Source organism: Clarias gariepinus, chromosome 8 (assembly GCF_024256425.1).
Source record: "Clarias gariepinus isolate MV-2021 ecotype Netherlands chromosome 8, CGAR_prim_01v2, whole genome shotgun sequence".
NCBI classification, from domain to species: Eukaryota; Metazoa; Chordata; class Actinopteri; order Siluriformes; family Clariidae; genus Clarias; species Clarias gariepinus.
The window spans coordinates 25409463-25431452 of record NC_071107.1 but is presented as its reverse complement, the minus strand read 5'-3'; the positions used below and the strand labels follow the sequence as shown (position 1 = coordinate 25431452).

General features: G+C 37.2%; 1 protein-coding gene across 2 annotated transcripts in view; it reads left to right on the top strand.

Annotated features, from left to right (window-relative positions):
• The window catches only part of tjap1 (tight junction associated protein 1 (peripheral)), a 66042-nt gene that overhangs the window by 29088 nt on the left and 14964 nt on the right, over positions 1–21990 (top strand). The window contains exons 2-5 of one of the 2 annotated variants that reach the window (XM_053501676.1): positions 36–162; positions 9927–9988; positions 16798–16980; positions 19558–19586. In XM_053501676.1, the coding sequence (XP_053357651.1) occupies positions 16825–16980; positions 19558–19586 (185 nt within the window). In that variant the 5' untranslated portion in view covers positions 36–162; positions 9927–9988; positions 16798–16824. Of the gene's footprint in view, positions 1–35; positions 163–9926; positions 9989–16784; positions 16981–19557; positions 19587–21990 lie in introns of both variants that reach the window. The other variant, XM_053501675.1, reaches the window with a different exon arrangement.

Genomic DNA, 21990 nt, shown 5'->3' with positions numbered 1-21990 from the left:
CATGTTCATTTTCACCCACCTGTCTTTTGTTTCAGGTCATTGATAGCCTCGGAGTTCACATGCCAGGAGGAGAAGGGCAAGTGGAAGGAAGAGGAGATCGAGAGGGATTGAGTTTCCCTGGTTACCGAAGGGACACGTTCACTGCAATGACTGGAGCTTGAGGTGAGAAACACACATTCACTGTCGGGCTTTAAAGCTCCTCTGAACCTGTATTTTTAAAAGGTTGTATTTCTGAGGATTGGCGTGATTTTTATGCGGTTAAGCCGTGAGGTTTTATGCTTAATACGGTCAAAGAAGATGCGTTGTCCGATGGTGTATCAATTTAATCAGCATTGTGGTGCAAAGCTTCTTGCATATAATCAGGAGCATGTCAAGAACACATCATATTTCTTGTAAATTCAGTTCACCAAACCTGTAAATTCAGTTCATTTTACCTGTTTTAACCGCTCACTCAGAAAATGTTACTTGGTACTTGTACTCAGTTTATCTGACTTTTTCTCTTTTTTTTCTTTTTTTTCTCTTTTTTTTTAACTTCTTATCACCTAAATTCCAACATTTAATAAGTGTCGGTGTGACAGAAAAGACAGTACGAAGGCTTTTTGTAAAGCCAAGGCTTTTTGTAAAGCCAAGGCTTTTGCTTTTCAGCTGTCTTACATTCCTGTCTTGTTATCTGGGTTCAGTTGAGGGAGGAATAAGGAACCGGTGCTATCTTACCCCGCCAATTGGCTGAAAGTATAATCAGTCTTTTTCCTCCCTCCAGATGTGTGGATATATGAACCATGGCCTCATATGTCTTGTTAAATTATTCAGTGTGGGCTAGGTGAGCTGTATTTCATCCTGCTCAGGTGCTTTTTAATAATTAATCATTACATCTTCATTTCGTTAATTTACCTCAAACCCTTCTCTCTATAACTGCATGTGTCCCTTCTTTCATCTGTCTACATACAGTATGTGATTTAAGTGAACTTTACTTTTCTTCATTCAATCATGTGCATGGCATCTGCTCTAGCAAACAGTGGAAAAGAATTCTGAAACCATGTTGGGTTTATCTCCCGTATATTCTTACCGTGTTCTTCACCTGTGTGGCTCTGGTCCAGGGCACCACATGGCAAGTAGCCTTTGTTTTTCTTGTTTTCTTGGGGTTTTTTTTTAAGCAGAAAGTCTTAAACATTACACAAAGGACAGCTTTTATAGTGAACTCAAGAGGGAATAAATTCTTCAAACATGTTTGCTGCAATTTTGTAAGCAGCTTAATTTTAACATAAGATCATTAGTCTTTAATCTGGAGGAACACTTCAATCTGAGCAGATTATGTCTATTATGAGTGCAATGTCATGCCTCTAAAGTTGTAGTGTAGTTCATTATGGTTGATATTAAACCAACCATAAAGTAGTGTGTTGTGTATCATATTTTGTGAAAGTAACCCATTTTAAATTATGTTCACTAGAGAAAAGTGATTGAGTGTTAATATTTTTTAAGGTGTTTGGGGCAGTATTTGCGGTTTTGTGAAGCAGAAGTAATGATATTTCCAGTGTTCTCTAAACCATACTATAAATCGGTGTTAGTTGTATGGTCGTGGTTATTTGTGGTATTATGAGGTATATTGTACGGTGGCCCTGAAGTGCAAAACAAATTAACAAAACTGAAAACAAAATAACAAAACCCAAAACAAAATAACGAATTCAAAACCAAAATAACAAAAAAATGGTAAACAAAATAACTAATATCTGACTGGCCGAGAAGTGCAATACAAATTAACAAAACGGAAAACAAATTAAAAACCAAATAACAAAACTATTTTTTTTTTTTTTTTTGGAGGGGGGAGTTTTGTTGTTTAGTTTTTGGTTTTGTTATTTTGTTTTCTGATTTGTTAATTTGGTTTTGAATTTGTTCCGTTTTGTTAATTTGTATTGCACTTCTCGGCCAGTCCGATACAAACCGGAAAAGATACGTATAGTTAGCGAATAAAATGCTTACCACTGATTGGACGAGACATCTGTCACTCGAGATATACAGGAACTTGTTTCTTTATCTTTATTTCTTGTGTGTTCTGCTTCACTTTAAACTATGATGGCCGTGAAGTGCAAAAAAATTAACAAAACTGACTTCAGGGCCATATTTGAAACCACAATGATGTTTGCACATTCATACACACACAAATCTACCGCTACTACAGTACTTCCTGTATATCTTGAGTGACAGATGTCTCGTCCAATCAGCGGTAAGCATTTCATTCGCAATCTATATCTACCTTTTCCGGTTTGTATCGGACTGGCCGAGAAGTGCAATACAAATTAACAAAACGGAAAACGAATGAACAAATTCAAAACCAAATTAACAAAACCAAAAACAAAACAACAAAACAAAAAAACAACAAAACCCCCCCCCCCCCCAAAAAAAAATAGTTTTGTGTTTTGTTATTTGTTTTTTAATTTTTTTTCCGTTTTGTTAATTTGTATTGCACTTCTCGGCCAGTCAGATATTAGTCATTATGATTTCCGTTTTGTTAATTTGGTTTTGAGTTTATTTTGTTTTGGGTTTTGTTATTTTGTTTTCAGTTTTGTTAATTTGTTTTGCACTTCAGGGCCACCATAATATTAACTTTTTTAAAAATACTGACAAAATTGTCTTTTATTTATCTTTTATTTCCTCAACACTTGCCTTTTCCTTGCTGCCTCTCTCTTATACTCCTGCTCATTTATGCTGTTATCTAATCAGCAGGTGAAAGCAGTATATTGCATACAATCGTGCATATATCGGTGAGCTTAAGTTCACATCGGCTCATTTGAGTTTTTTAAAGAAATATATTCTATTTTTCTTCCCTCTAAAATTTTGACGCGCAAAATATAGAGGGTAAGTACAGTTCTGTAGAATGGTGCAAAACCACAGAGTGAGTGACAGCACTGCAGGAAGAAATGCCTTATTGAGGAGACGGGTTACAGAAAAATGGGCAGGCTGGTTCTAGGTCACTGGGTGGCTCCATAAGTTGAACAAAAACAAAACAATTTTTCCAGCTGTGATGAGCATAAAAACATCTCAAAATCCATGATAAAATAAAAATAAAGCTCTAAACCAACCAGTTATCTGTGTGTTGTTAAGCCTACACCATGCAGGTCGATTAAAAAAAATAAATAAAAATTTTGGCCAAGTCTGATTGTTGAGTAGTTGTGATGGAGAGTTAAATGAATGGCAGAACTATACAGTATTGGACTCATTAAGTTGTCATGAAGGTAAGCATCTGTTAATAGTAGATGACCATCATGCCCATCTGTTTTTCTACCAAAACAAAAACAATAAAGCCCAGGCAGTTTTGCTGCTAAACGTTTTGCTTAAAGCTATGTCATGACCATTTGTACCCTGTTGTAGGTAGCTCACATTACTTTGTGCCATCTTGAAAGCCTGAAACCCCTTTCACAGCATGTCAAATAGACCATTCTGAGGCTAGCTAGGCTTTATCAGTGCTAATGGTGCTAGATTGCAAGTGCCAATTAAGTCGAAATTTCTGTCTAAAACTAGCAGTGATAAAATCAACACTTGACACTTGAGTAGCTGACTTAATAACAGATAATATTTTTTAGTCCTTCGCATTGCCATCAAAATTAATTTGATTTGGCATAGAAACAAATTTAATATGCACTAACATTGCTTTAAAAAAAGTGCTGTAAATGCATGCATAATCTACAATTTTTTCAGTGACTGTAACACCACCTAGTTTTGATCGTGTAGTCTTTCTTTTTTTTTCACCAGATGCTCAGGGTTTGATTTTTTTATTTTTTTTTGATTTTTCCAATTTTCTCCCCTAATTTAGTCGTAGCCAATTCCTCCCCGTCACTAGGGGGCTCCCACATTAAGGCTACTGCTACCACTTAGCCGGGAGGGCCGAATACTATCACGTGTTTCCCCTGAACCGCGTGACGTCAGCCGACCGCATCTTTTCGAACTGCTTGCTCACGCACCATTAGGGGCAGAGTAACACACTCGGAGGAAAGCACTAGCCGCTCCTTCCGCGTGCGCGAGCTCACAGGCGCGCCTGATTGGCTGTAGAGCCGGGATTAATGTGGGAGCGCGAGTACCTCTCATCCCTCCCCCCTGAGAGAGCTCGGCCAATCAGCTCTCTCTAGACCTCTGGCTGTGGGAGGAAAACAGCATCACCCGGGGTTCGAACCAGCGATCTCCGGATGATAGGGCGAGCACTTTACCATTGCGCCACTCGGAGGCCCAGGGTTTGATTTTTTTTTTACATTAAAATCATAGTAAGTATTCATAAAAATTGCTAGATTTCTTGATGTTATATCTATTTAGACTTCATTTTATTTATTCTTGTCATAGATTCCAGGCAGGATAAAGCAACACCCAGGAAAGAGTAGAGGCCATCTATCTCAGGTGCAGTCCTTTTTCACACAAAGTACAAACCAGACTCACAGGAACAATGTAACAAAGAAAAGGCAATAGCTTAGTGCATAGGCCAGACAGCTTCCTCGTCCATGGATTCCATCATGATAGAAAAAAACATTGATAAAAGAACTACTGTAAAAAAAAAATAATAATAATAATACAAACCTAGTGAACAAAATGTACCTGGCTGAAATGGAAAAAATTCAGATACTGCCCAAGACACACAAAGTAGTCATTGGCTTGGACATATGGACAACAAAGGGGCTCTCAGCGTCCTTACTTGAAGGCAGTACTTGTTATTTCAAAATCCAGGATGAAGCTGAACACACACTTCTGAACCTAAAGTCAATGGTTTACCAATTGTGAGTGTACAGAAGGACGGGGATCCCAAAAGAAAAAAAATAATCTTACGATTATCACTGGTGATGGAACCAACATGTTGGTTGCTTTTTACCTTGAAGAGAAGGACAGGAGTTCTGTAGAGGACAATACTGAGGACTGTGATGAAGAGGGAGGAAATGAAAGCTCTGTCAATGATGTTCATCATTTATGTACAGAATGTATTTAATGGTCTAGATATTAGGTTTATTCATTGTTGTATACATATACAGTGGTGTGAAAAACTACTTGCCCCCTGGCTGATTTCTTATTCTTTTGCATGTTTGTCACACTTAAATGTTTCTGCTCATCAAAAACCGTTAACTATTAGTCAAAGATATTATAATTGAACACAAAATGCAGTTTTTAAATGATGGTTTTTATTATTTAGGGAGAAAAATAATCCAAACCTACATGGCCCTGTGTGAAAAAGTGATTGCCCCCTTGTTAAATAATAACTTAACTGTGGTTTATCACACCTGAGTTCAATTTCTGTAGTCACCCCCAGGCCTGATTACTGCCACACCTGTTTCAATCAAGAAATCACTTAAATAGGAGCTACCTGACACAGAGAAGTAGACCAAAAGCACCTCAAAAGCTAGACATCATGCCAAGATCCAAAGAAATTTCAGGAACAAATGAGAACAAAAGTAATTGAGATCTATCAGTCTGGTAAAGGTTATAAAGCCAATTTGAAAGCTTTGGGACTCCAGCGAACCACAGTGAGAGCCATTATCCACAAATGGCAAAAACATGGAACAGTGGTGAACCTTCCCAGGAGTGGCCGGCCGACCAAAATTACCCCAAGAGCGCAGAGACAACTCATCCGAGAGGCCACAAAAGACCCCAGGACAACATCTAAAGAACTGCAGGCCTTACTTGCCTCAATTAAGGTCAGTGTTCACGACTCCACCATAAGAAAGAGACTGGGCAAAAACGGCCTGCATGGCAGATTTCCAAGGCGCAAACCACTTTTAAGCAAAAAGAACATTAAGGCTCGTCTCAATTTTGCTAAAAAACATCTCAATGATTGCCAAGACTTTTGGGAAAATACCTTGTGGACCGACAAGACAAAAGTTGAACTTTTTGCAAGGTGCGTGTCCCTTTACATCTGGCGTAAAAGTAACACAGCATTTCAGAAAAAGAACATCATACCAACAGTAAAATATGGTGGTGGTAGTGTGATGGTCTGGGGTTGTTTTGCTGCTTCAGGACCTGGAAGACTTGCTGTGATAGATGGAACCATGAATTCTACTGTCTACCAAAAAATCCTGAAGGAGAATGTCCGGCCATCTGTTCGTCAACTCAAGCTGAAGCGATCTTGGGTGCTGCAGCAGGACAATCACCCAAAACACACCAGCAAATCCACCTCTGAATGGCTGAAGAAAAACAAAATGAAGACTTTGGAGTGGCCTAGTCAAAGTCTTGAGATGTTGTGGCATGACCTTAAAAATGCGGTTCATGCTAGAAAACCCTCAAATAAAGCTGAATTACAACAATTCTGCAAAGATGAGTGGGCCAAAATTCCTTCAGAACGCTGTAAAAGACTCGTTGCAAGTTATCGCAAACGCTTGATTGCAGTTATTGCTGCTAGGGGTGGCCCAACCAGTTATTAGGTTCAGGGGGCATTACTTTTTTACACAGGGCCATGTAGGTTTGGATTTTTTTTCTCCCCAAATAATAAAAAACATCATTTAAAAACTGCATTTTGTGTTTACTTGTGTTATCTTTGACTAATAGTTAAATGTGTTTGATGATCAGAAACATTTTGTGTGACAAACATGCAAAAGAATAAGAAATCAGGAAGGGGGCAAATAGTTTTTCACACCACTGTATTTAGATACAAGATTAAATATTAGTTAATTAGTAAATATTAGGGAAGAATGTTTAATATTTTGTGTGCTTATAATGTGCCATTGTATAATATTAATAGTTCATGGTGGATTAATGAAAGGTTTGTGTTTTTCATGCTCTGCAGCTTACTCTTTAGTCAATAATATCCAGAAGGAACACACACAACAATGTGGACGTCTCATCAAAGATTGTCCAACCAAATGGTCCAGTTCATGTTTCAGAATTTCTCATTTACTTGAAATTCTATCTTACAGCAGTAAGCGACACCATGGGCTGGAACCACCCGCCACCCAGAAGGTCGCCATTCTCAGTAGCTTGCTCTTCCATTTGCAGAACACACAAAGGTGCCTAAAAGTAACACAAATTGCCTGTCCCTTGTGCCTGCAGTACTGGGCTTGAGCAGCCACCTCTCAGAGTTATTTTTTTTTTCCTAGCTCATGCCAGGAGCTACAGGGACAGAGCTACACTGGCTCAGATATTGACTGCAAACATGGATTAACGCTTTGGCTGTTTTCTCAATGTCACAGCAAAGTTCTTTTCTCTTGCTGCGGCCGGATGCTTTGTTGATTCCAGTGTATCAGCAGAAGCCCTTATTGAAAATGATGAGGACATTCAGAATCTTCTCAGAAACGCTGAAGAATGTATAACGTGAAATGTGCCACTGTGTGAGTTGTCTGGTAGGGACGATGAAGTTGGGAGTACAGAGGCTCCAGAGACAACACCTCTGCCAAAGTTGTTTGTTTTATAGAAGTCTTTGGACCTGAATTATTGCATTATGTCAAGTGCAAAATAAAACTTGCAACTCGCAAGATTTTCCATGTCTGCATGTATTTCTCAAATCATTGAACCAGATTTTTAATCATTCAACATGTTTATTTCATTAGGTAGCACAAATCTTAAGTGAGATGAATGAAAAAAAGACTCATAACAAATCTCTAAAACTAAGCTAAAATTCTTTTTCTTATGACTAAACTGCAATTTAAAATTTCGAGCCCTTTGGTAAACTACAACTTGACTAACAAAAGAAGGATCCAGTCAACTAAATATTTGAAACAAGACTGAGGCTAAGACTAAATTTACAAATACTTTTAGGAACATTTAATTCTGGTGAAACTTAAAGGAAATATATTTATAATTAAATCCTTGCACAAAAGAGGGGCCAAAATTTTTTTTAAAAAAGGGTAAACGCACTTCAACAGGCCACGCATGTCACATGATGACAACAACGATGGTTTGGCTACTGCCATCTTTAGAGGAAATATAATAATACAACACGCCGCAACAATTCAATCTGAGTTTAAACTTGTAGTTGTTCAGAAGTGTATATAAATTTTTTTGGGCCTCTCTGTACATCTTTTGCATTTTATTTTTTCATATCGTTAAGCATTTCCTAGTTGTAATACCAGATATTTACTCGGTCTATGACTGATTAGGGATTTAGCAGTGTAAAGATATTAGGGCTGTCCCCGACTATGAATTTTCATAGTCGAATCAGAATTTTCGAATCTTTCTATAGTCGACCGATTGTCGAATCATCTAGGCCTATGTGTTTGTGTGAATGGGTTGGGAGGGCACGACACTATAGTCAGCAGGAGGGTAAAACTATTTTTATTTTTTGCACTGCACACAGCAACAACGAACTTATTTATGTTTTCTCAAAATATTCTAAAGCCGCGATCGAAATACAGAACATTAGACAAATAATAAAAGAACATTTTGATAAATAACCCTTTAAAAAAAGGATTTGCATTTCACATTTTGCGAAATTAAATTAAATCGGCAAAATTGCCTGTGCCAACATGCTTTCAGTGCAGCGCAACATTGACACAAAAAAACATTAATTTAAAGAATTAAATTAGAACAGATTATACATTTCTAATAATAAAAAAAATAAACTCAGAATCAAGTCACAGGGAGCATAACAAATGTGTGCAAAATGCCAAAGTGCAGGGGAACATATATATATATATATATATATATATATATATATATATATATATATATATATATATATATAAAATAAAAACACAAACCACAGTTAAATTAGGTAACCCTGAATGATCAATAAATAAAATAAAACGAAATAAATTATTAGAACAACGGAAGTTTAGCCAGAATTGTGAATGCTTTCTTTTTAACTGCCGAAACAACAATAAACGCAAACTGGCAGCTATTTAGCTAAACATGTTCACAGCCAATTAAAATTAGTAAACGGCTGAAATGTTTGAAAACAATTGTACCCTACCCGATCGAAAAAAATCCAGTCTTTCACTCTGCTTGTGTGCGTTTGAGTCTTTTCAAATTGTGTGCGAGGAAAACCAACTTGTCAACGTTGGCCGGCAGCAGTGCGCTCCTGGTTTTACTGATAATAAATCCAGCCTTGGAGAAAATTCAAGTGTGCGCATTAATTCTTTAAAACCGTCACCATCCACAACATTCACTGGCCTCATGTCAAGCGCAATAAACTCTGCAATTTTTTTCTCGGACAATGGCGGCCTCAAATCTAGCTTTCTTTGAATTAGTTTTGGCGCAGCTCCGGTACTGCTGCTGGATGAACTGCCGTCGTCAGTCTGATACTGTGGGTGGATCTAAAAAATGACGAACATATTTTAAATCCCAACGTATGATATTACTATTCGTAAATTAAAAGCGCCATTATATATGAAAGAGTGAACCGTCTTTATTAGTAAGAAACTTACCCGTTTTAATTGGAAAGCCATGTTTGTTGTCGATGAGTGGTACGACATGAGCTGTTGGCACAACTTACATTTTACTTTTTTTGGATCACCTTTTACGATTTCAAAGTGCATCCACACTTTAGATTTTCTTAATCCAGACATTATGTAGCCTAATCCCTGCCGTCAAGATGGTCCTCATCTCATCATGGATCAGGGAAAGTGAAAATTAAATCTGTCACAGGGGTGGTTGGATTTATTCACAAACACGCTAAAAATATTTATTGAACGCTTCTTTCTTTTCACTTTTGTTTTTACTGCATTATCATAATTAAAGGCTGTATATAACTTAATATAACCGTACAAAACCAGTAGTTCTGTGTGCAATTAGACATTGAGCACCCCCATATTGCCGAAATGGTATGATGCTCGTTTCACCCGCGAAGATTCGACTGTGAGATCGGTGGTCGAATCAGGCTCCGCAAATCGATGCATCGAATCTTCGACTATTCGGGGACAGCCCTAAAAGATATACTTGATATTTTCTCCTTGCATTTGAAATCGATATACTTTCATGTTTAACAATGCGTGAAAGTTTCATGCTTGCCCCTGTTTGTGTTTCAGAATGGCCTGGGCCTGATTACACGTGATCGAGGACATCTCAGAACCACCGTCTCACTTTTCGGGTATGTTTAATTAGTCGAGAAAGCCTATTAAAAGTTTGTTGTGTGTTTTTTCACCCTTGGCCTGTGCATTGTTGGGAGAGTCTGCCTCCAGAAATAGTCTTAATTGGCTGAATCTGTCTCCTTCTACTATTTCAGTAACGACAGGTTGATGCACATGGCTTCAGTAGAAAGATGTAGAGATTTTCAGGCCATCAAGTCGAATATGTAGTTAATAAAAATGAAGTTATTTGACCTGTACTAATCTATGTCTCATTTACATTTTAGTGCTGTTTATTTATTTTTATTATTATTATTTTTTTTTTTTAACATGATCTGATGTTTTGCTTTTCAGAACATCCCATTAGTGTCCTTCGGATCTTGAGGTTTTGTGCATCTGTACCTGTTTAATTTTGAAGCCAAGTTATATGCTAATATTTATATCTCTGTATGCAGTATTTTTATGCCCGCCTTGCTATCTCGCTTCAGTGCTTTGAGTCAGCAGGGATGTATTAACACCAGCTTCCACATGGTCTCTGCAGGCTCCTACTGTCTGCTCATTCACTGTCACATTCGTGATATTTAGTGAAGCTGACTTCAAATCTGCAGTGACAGTTTCTGGACTTCTAGTTTCTAAAAGGATGATCTTTAGAGAAGAGGAATGGGCTCTGACTGCAAATGAAAGCTGGTCACAGCAAGGAAGTACACACAATACTAGTGTTTGGCAGCACATTGGCGAGTGGCGATTAGTGAAATTTGGCCAGTAAATACAAGCTGACAAACATCTCTGCTAGAATGTGCTAAAAATGAAAAAAAATAAAAAAATGTAAATCTTTCATTTTTAATGACATTAGCTTGGAATATCATCAACAGAATTTCTTATGAACACATTGCAATAAAGTTCAGGTCATTTTATTATAAAGAATAAGCAGATACACTACATACATAGATCTGCTGTCTCGGAAAAAAAAATATTTAAATGCATTTTTCAAAATTTTCAATTTATTTTTTTTAACAATACCCCCTTTTATTGTTTCCCTACTTTAGATAAGGTCTTTGATTCAGTCCAGATCTTAATCCTTCTGATGTTCTATAAAGGAAATTTATATTGTCTAATCACTGAGGAGATAATACGGCAAACTTCCACTAGTGTGGCCATGACATTTTTATGTTAGTGGCATAATATCTTGACATACCCATCCAAAGTAGCACATGTATGGTCAAAATACTGAAACAATATTAAATTACAGTGTGATTGATACATATTTTATTGCAAATATGTCACTCCGTAGCACCTGCTAGAGGATGGAAAAAGTTTTGTTTGAAAAATGTGGTAGTTAATGTTAAAGGTTAATCTGACATACTGTGCAGATTTCTTACTTAATTTTATCTTTTTATTTAATTAATTTTGATTTATGTTTATATTACTTCTAATCAATATTCTAATCAGTATAATTGATGTAATTTTAATTACTATAACTGACTGTTTCCTGTCTCCTGATGACATTAATATACTTCAGTCTGTTATGTTGTATATTAACTTTATGCTGCATTTTTAAATACGCTTTTCAATTTTCAAAATACCCATTATAGATTATATTCCTGTGATTACAGTAGTGAGCTACAATAGATTAGTTGGTCTTTTGGTCATGTGAAAATCAATGGTACAAGTAAGCAATAAAATAATTGAATTAAGCATTAAATTCACCTCTGATTGATATTCAATTCAAATGTTATATTTTTACAGAAATGAACGACAACATGATAAAGTGCACCTAATTATAGTGAATAGCACTCCACTATGAAAGACAGCAGCCTTTGCGTGGGCCTGTGAGTGTAAGGGCCACATGCTGAAACTAAATCCGCTTTTCTGTTAGTAAAGGAGCTTCTTTAAGTTCATTGATGGAAAAATGTGCCGCCTCGCCCTCAGATACAGCTACTATTTGTAACTAGTAAGCTTGTACCTTAAGCCCTTATTAGACACAGGATACATAACCGTATTGCTTCAGCAATCTGTTTAAACAACAATTTTCTAAAATTCAAAAATGCAGTATTGTGCAAATGTCTTTTACACCATTAACTTTTTTAGCATCACTAAAATGAACATGCATATTCAGTTCTCAGCCTCTTTATTAGGGTATGGCCAAAAAAATACAGGAAATGTACACTGTGTTAAAAGATACTAAGTGTCTGAACAAAACAGCTTTTACAGGCAGAAGTTTTGCACATATTGCATTATTTTGGAAGCCTTTTCTGGTATTTTTGTACCAGGCTTTCTTCAGCATCTCCCATCTTCCCAGAGTTTGTCATTAAATTTATCCTGTATTTTATTTCTTCTTCTGTCCAGGTGATCCCATACTGATTTTTATGATAGTCGAGATCAGTCTATGAGTTGTATCTGCTTATTTATTTTTATTTTTTTGTAAATATAATTTGATGGCATTTGCAATATGTTTGGGATCATCATGAAAAAAAAAAAAAAAAAACAGTTCCCAAATATACGCAAATGCGGCCACAAACCAAGACAGACTCTCCACTATGCATTCTCTGATGGCTGCAAGCACTCATTCTTCCACCTCTCTTCAAGTCTTTTTCTCACATACTGCTGAAGATTAGACCCAAAAATTTCAAACTTCAATTCCTCACTGCATAATATTGCTAATCTTTACTCCAATATTTGTGAGCTTTTGGATATTTTAGCCTTCTCAGCAGTCCCCTACCAAAAAAACTGTTTTCTTGGCTGCTGTCCTTCCACAAAGGCCATTGCTGATCAAGCTTCTTCAGACAATGGAAGATCGACTTGGCATCCAGATGAAGCTGCCAGAAGCTGAGCCAGGTTCTTCCGGTCTCTCAAATAGGAAACTAAGAAAGTTCTCATTGGATTTTAACAGTCGTCTTCATCTTCCACTTTAGTTTTTTGCCCTTGACCTCTCCCTATTCTTGATAATTCTTTCTGAATACCACATCTTGAGTATCCAGTTTGTTTTCCCTTTGTGATAAAAAGTGACCTTGCTGCAAAAGTATAATTTAATGAATGTCAGATTGTGTAATTTTTGGCATTTTGAATTGTTTTTTTAACAAGCTTTCACAGAAAGAAACCCATACAAGATGCGAGTGTAATGCTAAACAACAAAAAAAAAAAGTAGCTCAATTAATCAATAAGATGCCTTTCACGGCTTTATTTAAACCTGGGGTAACACATCTGCAGTAAATCTGATCTTGTCTGCCAATCGAGTGCAAGTGCAAGTGGAGGCCATGCTAAATACATGTCGCGTCAGCCTGTAGAAGCTGTTTTTGTGACAGTTTTTTGTACTGTGTATGTATTTTCTAGTTAAAGAGAATGAGAAAAATGGTTGTTTAAGCATAAACAGGTAAAACAGCAAACTTAATGGTGGCTTAAGACTTTGACAGTGCTGTAAGTCACTTTTACATATCATTCATTTTGACAGCGACTGGGAGAGGCATGGTGTTTGTGATACTTAAGAGATTAAGTGATTTCAGGATGTATACGGTCAGACCAATTTTTTTGTTTCATTGTTTAAAAGTCCAACAAAACAATTCTTAGTTATAGTCACACTTGGTTATAGTCACAAAGTCAGCAATTACTGTAGGGTGCAACCAGGCTCGCACACAACACAATTATAAAAGTTTTCAGCTGTTGTGTTTACAGTACATACAAACTGTAAAAAGCCACTGTGAAAAACTACTTATTATAAACCACTTATTATGGCCTGCCTAATATGGTAAGAAGTGTCCCTATTGCGCCAAACACCACCCACTGAGGCAACACGACTGACAAGAACACCTTGATTGTCGTGATTTTTAGGTCCGCTGTACGTAACAATATCCTATAAGTATGCTGCAATCTTGTGTGCCTGTCCCGCACGTTAATCTGCATGCACTTCAGACTTATGCTGTGTAGGAAGTGATTTGTAAAGTTTACGAGGTCTGACCTAGTAAGATTATCATCATGATTATTATTGAAAAGTGACCAGGGTAATCATTCAGACATGAAGCTGACATTTTCAGCTGCAATCAGGTTAATGGCATGGAATACCTGTCTGAAAGGGTCTTTTGACACCTGTAAATAAAGGCCCAATAAAATCTTCATCTTTCATTTGCTGTCTTAAGAAAGACGAGCCTACATGGATCTCAAAAGGTCTTTTGTTCTCGTTTGATAGAGGCTGATTTTTCCACTGAGTCATTGACGACCAGTGAGTCATAGGCAAACAGGGACAAATTGTTTTGGGGAAACAGTCCCAGTGTTTTTTTTTTGTTTGTTTTTTTTTATGCGAGATTTTACTTTCTTGTTATTTGTATGTAGTAGCACCCAATTATTTGAGAAACTAATGAGCTGCTAAGATAAAGCATGCAGTTAGAAAAAGAGTTGATTTAAGAAAATGGCAACATGTTTTCTTTTTTTATTTTATTTAAAAAGCATGTACTGTGCTCATTTTGCAATCCATAATTAATAAACCCAAACTGCTGATCTTAGTTTTATAGTGTAAAAATGTTAAAAAAGTGATATCGTGATAATATTGTATCTGGTTGCCACTCAGATTAAAATATAATTTCTGTAGGTATCATGATTTTACAATTACCCTAATTTGTTATTAAATAATTATTTATAACAGACTTGGCAAATAATTCACTCCTACCACCCAGGATGAAAATGTGTAAATAGTTTAGGTTGCGCCACATTTCGGATTATAAAGAAAATGAGATTTGAGATTTACACACACAGTTTGGAGAAAAAGGCAGATTGTAGGCATTTAACACGCATGTATTTTGATGATGTAACTCTATAAAAATGTGTGTTGTGTGTTGCGCCACTCGAAAGCTTCTGCACTCGGTAAAGAATAATTTATATCTGCAACCATTACACCCATCAGAAAGCTGATATTTCGGCTGGTATTATTGGCAGGAATAGATTTTACTATACTTGAGTTGAAGTGTATTTTGTACTGGACTGATGGAGAGAGGTTAAACATAAAGCCCTGCCCACTATAAACAGGTGGGTTCACTTGGCACAAGACAAATCAGTATGTGCAATGATTATTTCACAGTACATTGGGGGAAATTGGATTAAAAAAATAAAGTGTATACACTATCGTGTAGACATGGCTGTGGGTCTTGTTGGCATGGCGGACTGTCATGCCTGTGCTGTTGTACGGGAAAGCACTGATATCATCTCTCTAATCATTCTTTAACCTTCTGTAAATGTTGAAGATGCTGCACCCCTCCTTTGTCAAAAATTTAATGATAGAAGAAGGGTTACTACAGAGGAAGCGTTACCAATTTATTTTTTAAAGATTTATGTCAGTTAATAAAAAAGATTATACCCACTTTTTGATTACTTTCAGTACGGCCTTTTGTATTTTTAGAGCGTTTATATAGATAGACATCAGATTTGTATTACCCTAATGATTTGTTAGATCAAAACCATGGACGTGCCTTCTGAACACAGTAGAAAAAATAATTTGAAGGAAGGTTTAAAGCTTTTGTACAAAAAAGCTAAAAATGTCACAATGTCAGAAATTTGATTAAAGTGACCAAATTATGTAGTCTTAACTACTGAATGTTTTTTAAAGATTGAAAGATTTTAAGCATTTTCTTATCTTCGTCTCAATTCTTCCCTTTAAAATATTTATTTCAAGCTTTAAATTTAAAATCTATCATTGTGTTCTCATATTTTGGAACCGCGCCATGTTTTTATTTTGGACCATGGCTAATGACATCCTTTTGCCATTTTAAGGAAATAACTTTAGCACAGCATGTTTTGACGGTGTGTGTCCTGAGCCTGCATGTGTGTCACGGTGACCTTAAGCCTCACCCTTAGTAGCACAGCCCCGGGAATGCCATTGATTTAACATTGGTGGAAAGCTGTGGCACACACAAGCCTTTTATTGTTCCTGTTTTATCAGTAAAGGTGGGTTTCATTGCTCCCTTAAAATAGCTGCTGTTTTAAGGAATAACCGGACAAACAGGAGGGTCCGACCCAGAAATTAGAGGAGAGTCCTGTGAGAGTTGCTGATGTGATGTGATTGTTTTCTACAGTTTTTGGCACTATATAAGAAGAGACAAGCAAGAAAAAAAAAAGGCTTTATGCTTATCCAGAATTTCACAAAATATATTAGATTGTAGTGGTAGCAAAGCTTTTTATGTAGTTGTCAATCAAACAGTAGGGTGGAAATAATTTTTTTCTTCTATCTCATGTTTTAACGTGCTGTCAGGTGTGTAAAGACTTATGTTTGTGCATTATTATTTAGAGAGGTAACCATGTTTCTATCGCAAAGTTAGCTTTTTATAAAAATCATGCATTCAGGCGTCATGCAGTGGTTTGTGTTTAAAATGCACTTCAGCTTGTAATCAATCACTCGCATATGGGAAAATCTACTTTCTTATTTTCCCATATTCACCATGATTTATTTCTTGTTTTGTCTTCCTTATTGAAAAGCATGCACGCATTTTTTTTTTTTTTTTTTTTTAACTACACATTCTCACATGATCAGTCCAACTGTTTAAAAGTACTCCACACAATCACAGATTTTTAATGATTATTTGAAGTGGCAGGCCCCCCCTCTCTTTCTCTGTCTTTGATGGTCTGCTTCCGGCAGTTTTTGTTAGTGCCCAGTGATGCTGCATTCATCAAAGCCTATCGATTTAAACTGTTTTTTGATGGCAGTCGCTTGGGGAGCTGGAGGTAGTGAGCTAGGGGAGAAAGAGAACAGGCAGATGAACTGAGCAGTCTTTTTTTTTTTCATGAAGCAGGACTCTATGTTGGTGCTCTTTCGATTCTTTTATGCCTATTTCCTGGCAGGATTGATGTGCAGCGTGTGGATTAAGGTTCAGCTTCAAGAATGACGAGTGCAGCCCCAGCCCGCAAGCCGTACCGCAAGGCACCACCGCAGCACCGCGAAACTCGCCACAATCAGCCCATTTTCCGAGAGGACCTTAGTGGCAGCCCCACAGCAACTTGTGACTCTCCAGCCCCAGCCCAGCATGCTCCCAGTCAGGTAATTTGTCTCCCAGATTATTCTTCTATTTCGCATCACTCACACTTTACCGGCCCTTACATGAAATGCTCAGACAATTGTGAGGGCCCTGATGTTTTCTCATCATCCTGGTCAGACAGCGAACTGGAAGTTTCCAGTCTCTCTAGCTTAGACCTCATTGTCCTTCCTCCTCCTCGGATATTTAGCCATGGTGCTGTTGGAGTCGCTCTTCCCCCCAGAGCGGGCACGGGCATAAACCGATTTATAAGCCGCAGTGAAGACCTGCTTTTAAAATCCGTTGAAGAGGATCATCTTACCTGGCAAGGGTCCCAGAAGAGCATTGGCTGCATTTCCCCAGCTCACTCCAGCAGAAGTGGGGAGCGTTCATTAGTCTTTAAGAAAGAGGCAGAAATCTTTCCTCCCAAAGTAGAATGGCGTCTCTCCAAGTCTGCATTTCCAAGACAGGCACCGCCAACCAAGGGTATACTGAAGCAGACAGACTACCTTAGAGTATGTGCAAAGTATACGCTACGCAAGTCAAAATCAGCAGAGATGCTTAGATGTAGCCACAGCCATAACAAAAAGCCAAAGTGCGTGTTCCTGGACCAGGAGCGGAAAAGAGGTGCGTCTCCCCCAAGAGCTGATGCCTCAACGTCCTCTGCTTCACCATGTCCAGTATTACCAGAATGGAAGATCCAGCTTCTGGAGGAAAAGCTTAAATTCTCACAATTCTTGGATGAGATTACATACAGAATTCTGAGCCCTGCTAGCTTAAACTTGCTAGGTTATAAAAAGCAAGAACCCTCTAAGGGAATTCAGGCCCAGCCGAGTCATCGTCAGCAATCTGATTTCAAGGAGCATGAAGGATTTCAGAAGAGGAACCAGTCATGGCGTGAATGTCCCACCCTACAGGAGAAAGAGACAAGGATAGAGAACAAAGTCAGGTCCAAAACAAGAGACATTTCTCTGCAGGACAGCCTGCATAAAGAGCCAGAGAAAGGGCACATGAACCCCCGAATGGAAAGAATACAACATGAATCCAAGAGTTCTGAATATAGACGGATAGAGGTTAGTGGTGATTCCATGCATCGCAGTGGGACCGAGTGGGATGGAAGGAATCGACAGGGTGTTTTACAACAGCCACTATCTCACCAGTCTGCCCAGCTGGAGCCAAGGACTTGGCCAAAGGACAATGTGAATAAATCAAAGCTGACAAAGGCTGGAATGTCTACAAGTCATATGGAAAGTGAGAGTATACCAACATCACAAGCTGCTTTTTTTGTTTTATCACAAATGAAGGTATGTGTACCATGTTTAGTTTTTCTTTCTCCACACCTTTTTGTCTTTTTGTCATTGTTTTCCAAAATATATATACAGTATATACACACATATTATTTGTATGTATGTATGTATGTGTGTGTTTATATATATATATATATATATATACATACATACATACACACACACAGTGTGTGTGTGTGTGTATATATATATATATATATATATATATATATATATATATATACATACATACATACATACACACACACACACACACACAGTGTGTGTGTGTGTGTATATATATATATATATATATATATATATATATATATATATATATATATATATATATATATATATGTTATAAAGGGGTTAGAAATTAAATGTAGACATGACTGTGAAAAATAATGATAATTATATATGCCTAATTTATATATGCCCAAATGTCACTGCAACAGAAGTTCAGTTGGGATATTGTTCCCAAATAAGGTTCCTGAATCAACATGACATTGGATAGCAGCAAAGTAAAATCTTATCTTTAAATGGGGTTATACTGTTTAACTTGATTAATCAACATACAAACTTATTTCTTTTGTTAAGTCTAGCATACTGACTACACAGTTTAAGAGAGAAAATATACATTTGATGGGTAATGTACAAATATGTGTACTGTTACACCCCTAGAATGTACACATTATGGGTTTGTGTCAATTTATCATTTATATTGCCAAATTTAATGCATGTTTTAATATTCGGTACCTTTCCTATGGAAGATTATGTACGATTCATCAAATTCATTGTGTTTTATTTGATAAGTCTTTTGATAAAAATGCAAATTTAATCTTGTCATCAGAGCTAAGTTTTATAGAAAAGAAATTGTAAATGTTATCAACATTGTAGTGCATTGTATGATACTTTTTCTTTTAATTAGGAGAAAAACACAGCTGTCAAAGAAATTTCGTAGTTTCAAACAAAAAACATATTAATGTTTCATGCCAATTATCTTTATAATTGTGCATCACAAGTGCACTTCTAAGGTTTGTCCTAGCTCTGACTGGTGTATTTTCCTATTTGCAATTTTAAAATCAGCTTGTTCTTAATTAATAATTCTGTTGTCCTTTGCAAGCTGTTCATTTATGCTTAATTATACTGTAGCTTCAAATCATGTCTTATAATTACCAGGGAGAGAAGAATACTTTTTATAAAGAAACATTCATACTTGGTACAAGTAGTTGCCTTTTTTTCTTCTTCTTCTTTTTTCGCTTTTTTTTTTTTAGCTTATGTCTGCTTATTTTGTTATCTTTGTATCTTTTGCAGGAGTCATTATCAGATGCTGAAAAAATTAAGTAAGTTTTTCTTTCATATTTGACGTATTGTTTGTAAATTTTTTGTGTGCGTCTGTATTGCTTTTTATGGACTTTACATAATTCATCAAATATTAAATTAGTTCTATGTCCTGTGTAATTTGAGGGGTTTTAATGTTTCATTTAAACCTGTCACATCCTTGTCTGGCGAGCAGCACAGGTAAAGGTTCCGTACACACATTAGTTATCAATAGGTGTGTGTGTGTGTCACACAGACACACACAGTGTGTCAGTGGGCAAGAGCCATAGGACATCTCTGTGCAAAGATTAAGAGGTCCCCACTTGACTCAATTTTTACTTTGCCGTCCTCCTGTCCTTTAAGTTCATTAATACTCAGCATGACCACTGGTGTCTTATTCGGTACTGAGGACAGCCCTCATGGGATTTCCTGCTACTGCCATCTGTGTGAAGTTGCTAAAAGCATGCTTTGACCATTTTAAATTATTCAAAAATAGCTGCAAAAATTCTGTTTGCAAGTGATGTACTAACATTTTGTATTTACTATTACTCAGCCACTGCATTATTATGCAAATACTTTTCTTTATAATAAATTCCATGAAATTAATGGAGTTGTTCAAGCACAACTTGAGCATGATCGTTGGAGTGGAACTGCATGTGCTTAGTGACGGTAAACCAATAAAGTCCTCCCAAGTGATGGATAACAGAAGCATTTATGCCATGTGACAATGGCAGCTTCATTGATTGGCCTAAATACTCACTGATGGGGGAAGGAAAGAAGTGAATTATTGGGACACTGCTTTACCAGACATAAGTCTACTAATAATCTCTTTTAGTAATTATTTTATTGAACCTATTTTTAAGGACCAAGCTCTGCCATCCGAAGTAGGTAATAAAAGATCATTGACTTGTCACTGTTTCTACTCAGGGTCATGCGATGGGGCTCAGTGTTATAGTTGGAGAATTGCAAATGCCTCAAGCAAAGTTAGTTACTATAGCAATCGTCAGCATGAAATTTCTTTAACAAAAATAGCTTATGGTGATAAGGAATGTCTTCGGCTCTTTACTTTATTTTTAAATCAGGCCCAAACTATGCCATAAAGGACAGTTTATACATTCCAGAGGCTTAATACCATAATCTCTCAATCCAGACTTTGCTAGCATTTGCTAAAGAGTCTGGTCCATTTTATATGAGGATGAACTGCTTTAATAATAATAAGCAGTTTATCGGACTTGGCACATTACCAACCACTAATGTTTTCCTGTAGCTTGTCAGCAACCTCCAAGATTATTTCAGTCCAGTTACTTTATCCTGCTCTGAAAAGCTTGTTGCATTTGTGGCTGTTAAAATAAGCTTTCACTCTGAATTATGGAAACGGGTGCAGAGCGTGCAGCATTCAAGGTTGTGAAGCTCGTCATCAGAAAAAAAAAACGTACAAAATTGAGTGAGACTAAGGGCTTCAGCAATTGCCTACTCATAAAACCTCTCCTGTCAATCGGTGAAGCTTACACATGATTTTAACATTCTGTCAGGCAGCAAGGAAACATGGGAAAAGTCAGCTTTAGATGCATATTAATATGGATTATTGTGATTGTTGTTTGAATAGGGAGCAATAGGGTCAGATAATGTATAAAGAGACACACAGGCGAAAGTACAAAACATATACACACACCCACATGCAGGCCAGGCCCCAGTTACTGGAAATAATGGCTAGTGCTCTTTACACTTAAGTGGAGATTGAAGGGAACATGAGATGAGTTACCACAGAAGAGATCAGGATAATGTATAGTCATGGCCAAAAGTTTTGAGAATTACATATATATTGGAAATTGAAAAAGTTGCTGCTTAAGTTTTTATAATAGCAATAGCAATTCTTGTTAAGAAGGCTTCATGCAAGAAAGTCCAGCCAGAAAGTCCAATCTGCGGGATCGGAGTGCCACCAGTGCAGAGCTTGCTCAGGAATGGCAGCAGGCAGGTGTGAGCGCATCTGCACGCACAGTAAGGCAAAGACTTTTGGAAGATGGCCTGGTGTCAAGAAGGGCAGCAAAGAAGCCACTTCTCTCCAAAATAACCATCAGGGACAGAGTGATCTTCTGCAGAAAGTATGGTGAATGGACTGCTGAGGACTGGGGCAAAGTCATATTCTCAGATGAAGCCTCTTTCCAATTTTTTGGGGCATCTGGAAAAGGCTTGTCCGGAGAAGAAAAGGTGAGCGCTACCATCAGTCCTGTTTCATGCTAACAGTAAAGCATCTTGAGACCATTCATGTGTGGGGGTGCTTCTCATCCAAGGGAGTTGGCTCACTCACATTTTTGCCTAAAAACACAGCCATGAATAAAGAATGGTACCAAAACACCCTCCAACAGCAACTTCTTCCAACAATCCAACTACAGTTTGGTGAAGAAGAATGCATTTTCCAGCACGATA